Source organism: Taurulus bubalis (genome assembly GCF_910589615.1).
Source record: "Taurulus bubalis genome assembly, chromosome: 5".
NCBI lineage: Eukaryota > Metazoa > Chordata > Actinopteri > Perciformes > Cottidae > Taurulus > Taurulus bubalis.
Window position 1 is genome coordinate 2,465,005 of NC_136593.1, and position 6,000 is coordinate 2,471,004.

At 43.2% G+C, this 6,000-nt stretch overlaps 1 protein-coding gene across 1 annotated transcript in view; it reads right to left on the reverse strand.

Annotated features, from left to right (window-relative positions):
* Nucleotides 1–6,000, reverse strand: part of rnf123 (ring finger protein 123) — a 95,046-nt gene that overhangs the window by 67,892 nt on the left and 21,154 nt on the right. Inside the window, exons 22-25 of the mRNA XM_079218995.1 lie at nucleotides 5,684–5,876; nucleotides 4,259–4,404; nucleotides 1,949–2,032; nucleotides 453–560 (exon numbers count right to left, since the gene is read on the reverse strand). Coding sequence (XP_079075121.1) covers nucleotides 453–560; nucleotides 1,949–2,032; nucleotides 4,259–4,404; nucleotides 5,684–5,876 — 531 coding nt within the window. The remainder of the gene's footprint in view (nucleotides 1–452; nucleotides 561–1,948; nucleotides 2,033–4,258; nucleotides 4,405–5,683; nucleotides 5,877–6,000) is intronic.

The following is a 6,000-nucleotide window of genomic DNA, read 5'->3' on the forward strand; positions in this document are numbered from 1 at the left end:
AACACATGAAGCATATACTTCTATACAACCAGAGGAGTCGCCCCCTGGTGGTCAGGAGAGAGAATGCAGGTATAAGAAACTTCCGCATTGGCTTCAAAAGTCAGAACCGGAAGTTGGCGCCTGCAAGTGGCCAAACGCTTGTTTTGTGAGGTCACAGTGACCTTAGACCACCAAATTGTAATTAGTTCATCTTTGAGTGCAGGTGGATGTTGGTGCCAAAACTGAAAAAGAGTTCCCTCCAGGCATCCTAAGATAGTCTTCCTGAGAAAACATAATGCCTCTGCACCGGCGACAGTCGTGGTGAAAACAAGAAAAGAAAAAACGAGCCAAATACAAAAGATCAGAAAATATGTGAAAAGATAGAAAAACTTAAAATGAAACAACAAAAAGGTAATCGCCCGATGAGAGCGTTTGCGATAACAGATCATAAACTATAAAGGCGGTCTGATCACCTTGGAGTAGATGGTGGCGTTGATCCAGGCCAGTCTCCTGCAGAGGTGGTTCAGCTTCTCCGCGAACACCTTCTGGCTTTTCTGGAGCTCGTCCAGGATGTCTGGTCTCTGAAGGAAAACAGCGTCATCGCATCACCGGCTGAGTCGTCCGCCGTCCCCGAGGCCCGAGGACGGCCGAGGACATCAAACGTCACAGAAGGCGTTTGTGCTTTTTGCGCGACACGTCGTCGTTCACACTGCCACCGAGGCGCCAACTGCCCAAAACTAGGCGTTCACATCCATTCACACACTTTCACTTGCAATTTCGGGGTCAAGGGTCTTTCTCGAGGACACATCGCCATGGACTGGCGGAGCCGGGGGATTGAACCGCCGATCCTCTGTGGTTTAGAGCAGCGGTCCTCAACCAATTTTGCGCCACAGACCGGTGTCGTCTAAGACAATATTTTCACCGGCCTTCACGGTGTGGGCGATAAATACAACGTAATAAATGACGTACCATTATAAAGCATGAAGACACAACTCAGGCAGTGGAGCCCTGAGCCTGTTGCTCTGTCACCTCTATGTCACACAAACACAGGATGTTGAGATGGAAGCAGGTTTTCAGAGCTTTTGTGGTGATATCAGGATATTCTGCCTGGATTTTAATCCAGAACACCGAGTTGAAACGGACTTTTGAGTTTCATTTTAACGTGTCACGTAAGTGTGTTACACACAGACGGATGTGTCCGGTCATTTTTCAAAATAAAAGGTTTTTTCATTCATTCTTTCTCTGCGGGTACCACAGGTAAGTGTTGTAGATTTATCTACTGTTCTTCTTCTAAATTCAAGTCACCATTTTGTAAAACGCATTTTTGGTTTTGTGCAACATTTGTTACGAATGCACATCGTTTCCAAGAAAATCATGAGTTTAATATTTATTTACATTATATATAATTATATTTAAAGGTCTCATCTCACGAGCGTTTCAGCTTACATCTCCACACGGATTGATTTGACGTCATTCAAATTATCGACTGACTCCGTTGTTTGTTAAATTCTCCTTTTTGTTTACCGGCTGCCTCAACTATTATCAGTTCATCAGTGATTAATACGACTCCTTTCTACAGTATGAAGAAAGTGCCGTTTCAAACCAAAGTTAATCGCAATCCGATTTGCACCGTCCTAAAAGTCTCCCTCTCTCTTTATTACTCAAACGCGCATGACGGTGGAGCTTTGTCCTGCGGTGAAGCCGCGGTTAAGTTTGCCGGTGACACTGGAGTCCCGTGAGACGGCAACGAGACGAGCAACCCGGCTGACGGCGCGTTGCCCGGAGCCAATTATCTGAGACCGGAGCGCCGAAACTAAAATAAATCACGGACTTCATAACGAGCCGCGAGGCACACAGGCGTTAAATATTTAGAAATGTTTTGACACAGACTGAGGACAAGAACACACACACACACACACACACACAAACACACACACACACACACAAACACACACACACACACTCTTACTCGTGCAGGGCATCGTGCGATCTTCTCCTCGGTGTCCTTCAGAGCGACGGCGTATTCGTGGACGTCGTCTGAAACCACCACCATCTGCAGGAAGAACACGCGGTGGGCAACACACAGCAATTATTGCTGCAACCCAAGTGAGGCGGCCAGAGAAAGTGGAGAAATATCCAGAATCTCTAGAAACCGGTGGAGCAACTTCAACTGTACAACCAGTGGAGCAACTTCAGCTGTACAACTAGAAACCAGTGGAGCAACGTCAGCTGCACAACTAGAAACCAGTGGAGCAACTTCAGCCGTACAACTAGAAACCAGTGGAGCAACTTCAGCCGCACAACCAGAAACCAGTGGAGCAACTTCAGCTGCACAACTAGAAACCAGTGGAGCAACTTCAGCTGCACAACTAGAAACCAGTGGAGCAACTTCAGCTGCACAACTAGAAACCAGTGGAGCAACTTCAGCTGCACAACTAGAAACCAGTGGAGCAACTTCAGCTGCACAACTAGAAACCAGTGGAGCAACTTCAGCTGCACAACTAGAAACCAGTGGAGCAACTTCAGCTGCACAACTAGAAACCAGTGGAGCAACTTCAGCTGCACAACTAGAAACCAGTGGAGCAACTTCAGCTGCACAACCAGAAACCAGTGAGGATGTAGGTCGATAACACAGAGTCCAGCAGCTTGTGTTGACACACAAACACACAACACTTCTCTACTTAACAAAACAGATCAAACCTTCCCTCTGAAGTAAAAACATTCTTCTCCGAGCACGAGGCTCATAAATTGATCAATGTATTGCAGCAACTGCTTATCACAACAATCTGTGAGATGACGACCAATCCAAAAACCTATCTCGTGAAGAAAAACACATTTCCAAGCAGCGATAGAACTAATATATATATATATATATATATATATATATATATATATATATATATATCACAACACAACACATATATCACAACACAGAGCTCTAAGGCTGTGGCTACGTTCAGATCTGGTGGGTTGTATTTTTTAAATTAGAAAAGGGACGTGACAATAACAAAGAGGTGAAGAGGTCGGAACAATCTCCGACTCAAGCCGAGCGGTTTAAAAAGAGATGAACCAATCACAGACAGCGGGGAGAAGGAGAGGCGTCGTCATCGGTTCAGGAGAACCAGAGAGATTCATTTTGAAAAAGAAACTGAAGACCGTAAAAGGCCAGTCACCGGGGTCACCGGGGTCACCGGTGTGTTCGTGTCCGAGGGACTGAAGGAGTTAGAAACTGGTTCCAAGTGGACGGAGGGTTTGATGGAGGTGGTTTTCTGGTGCGGAGCCACCTGCACCATCAGGACTCTAAAGAAACGTTTATGGCAATTTGGAGCAATTCTGGGTTCAAGTGACTTTCCCGAGGACACGTGGCAAGCGAGGCCGGGGACGAGCAACTCTCACCAAGAACTAAAATACAATCATTTTATTCTCTTTTCTGTGGACTTGAGAATGTCTAGAGGATCAGTGGCTGGTTACCTGGGGATGCCTTGTTGCTTTTTCAACATTAAAAGCACCACATGAACTGTTGTTGTCATTCTGTGTTATCAAGCCGTATTTTAATTAGTTGATGACAGCCCATTTTGGACTGGTTTTACATCAACAATACGTATATATATATATATATATATATATATATATATATATATATATATATATATATATATATATATATATTTCAATGTATATAAATAAATCATTATATATAAAAAATTATACATTTAAAAAAGAAAATATATATGTATATATATATATAATATTTTTTAATATTTTTTATATACAATACATTTATTTATATATATAAATAAATAAATGAATATATATATATATATCATTATATATTAAACAATATATAAATTAAATAAGATATATATATATATTTCAATGAATATAAATAAATCATTATATATAAAAAATTATACATTTAAAAAAGAAAATATATATGTATATATATATATAATATGTTTTAATATTTTTTATATACAATACATTTATTTATATATATATATATATATATATATATATATATATATATATCATTATATATTAAACAATATATAAATTAAATAAAAGAAATATATATAAATATATAAATATATAAATATATATATAAATATATATATATACATATATAAATATATATATATATATATATATATATATATATATATATATATATATATATATATATATATATATATATATATATAACTATATAAAAGGTATTAAAGGCTGTTTCTCATAGTTTGAGATGTAAATTAAACTCTACTCTAAAACAGAGCCTCACCTTTCCGAGCTGCTGGTGGACGCTCAAGTTGTACATCATCACGATGCCGTCGACGATCTCCAGCAGGGATTTGTCCGCGATTGGCTGGTCGGGCTCCTCCAGCGGTCGCCCCAACAACAGGCCGTCGTTACCATGGCTTCCCTCGACTACAGGGTGAAGAGAGAGAGAAAAGGGGGATTTGTTTTTGTACCCAGCTGCTCGGGTCAATAATAAATAAATAGGAATCACACTGACTTTAATAAGGCTTTCTACACTAGTTAATAATAGCCAGGTTCCTCTGTGGCCTCCTGAAGACGTAAAAGTGATGTCATCAGTGTAGAACACGCCCATGATGACATCACTTTAACGTCATCAGGGTAGAACACGCCCCCTATGACGTTAAAGTGACGTCATCAGGGTAGAACACGCCCCTATGACGTTAAAGTGACGTCATCAGGGTAGAACACGCCCCTATGACGTTAAAGTGACGTCATCAGGGTAGAACACGCCCCCTATGACGTTAAAGTGACGTCATCAGGGTAGAACACGCCCCTATGACGTTAAAGTGACGTCATCAGGGTAGAACACGCCCCTATGACGTTAAAGTGACGTCATCAGGGTAGAACACGCCCCTATGACGTTAAAGTGATGTCATCAGGGTAGAACACGCCCCTATGACGTTAAAGTGACGTCATCAGGGTAGAACACGCCCCTGAAGACGTTAAAGTGACGTCATCAGGGTAGAACACGCCCCTGAAGACGTTAAAGTGACGTCATCAGGGTAGAACACGCCCGTATGACGTTAAAGTGACGTCATCAGGGTAGAACACGCCCCTATGACGTTAAAGTGACGTCATCAGCGTAGAACACGCCCCTATGACGTTAAAGTGACGTCATCAGGGTAGAACACGCCCCTATGACGTTAAAGTGACGTCATCAGCGTAGAACACGCCCCTATGACGTTAAAGTGACGTCATCAGGGTAGAACACGCCCCTATGACGTTAAAGTGACGTCATCAGGGTAGAACACGCCCCTGAAGACGTTAAAGTGACGTCATCAGGGTAGAACACGCCCCTATGACGTTAAAGTGACGTCATCAGGGTAGAACACGCCCCTATGACGTTAAAGTGACGTCATCAGGGTAGAACACGCCCCTATGACGTTAAAGTGACGTCATCAGGGTAGAACACGCCCCCTATGACGTTAAAGTGACGTCATCAGGGTAGAACACGCCCCCTATGACGTTAAAGTGATGTCATCAGGGTAGAACACGCCCCCTATGACGTTAAAGTGACGTCATCAGGGTAGAACACGCCCCTGAAGACGTTAAAGTGACATCATCAGGGTAGAACACGCCCCTGAAGACGTTAAAGTGACGTCATCAGCGTAGAACACGCCCCTGTGACGTTAAAGTGACGCCATCTTCCCCTCGCTCAGTGACTCACTGTCCTCCTCCGTCCTCTGCTCCACGGCCAGGGTGCGGACCTTCACCTTCTCCGGCTGCGTCAGGGGTCGTCTGGGGGTCATGAGGCTGACGGCGGCCGTGCTCAGGAAGCGGTTGGCTCGGCCCAGCGTGGGCGAGCTCAACCAGCTGGGCCGAGCCAGAGCCCCGCCCACCGCCGCCGCGCCAAACGGCCGCTGTCAGAGACAGAGCTCAGTTTCTCGTACATTGTGAGTCCATCAACATGCGTTTCCCACTCACTAGTCTCTATATTTTAGACTTCAAACCAAATTTCCATTACAAACATTTAGTGAAATCTGG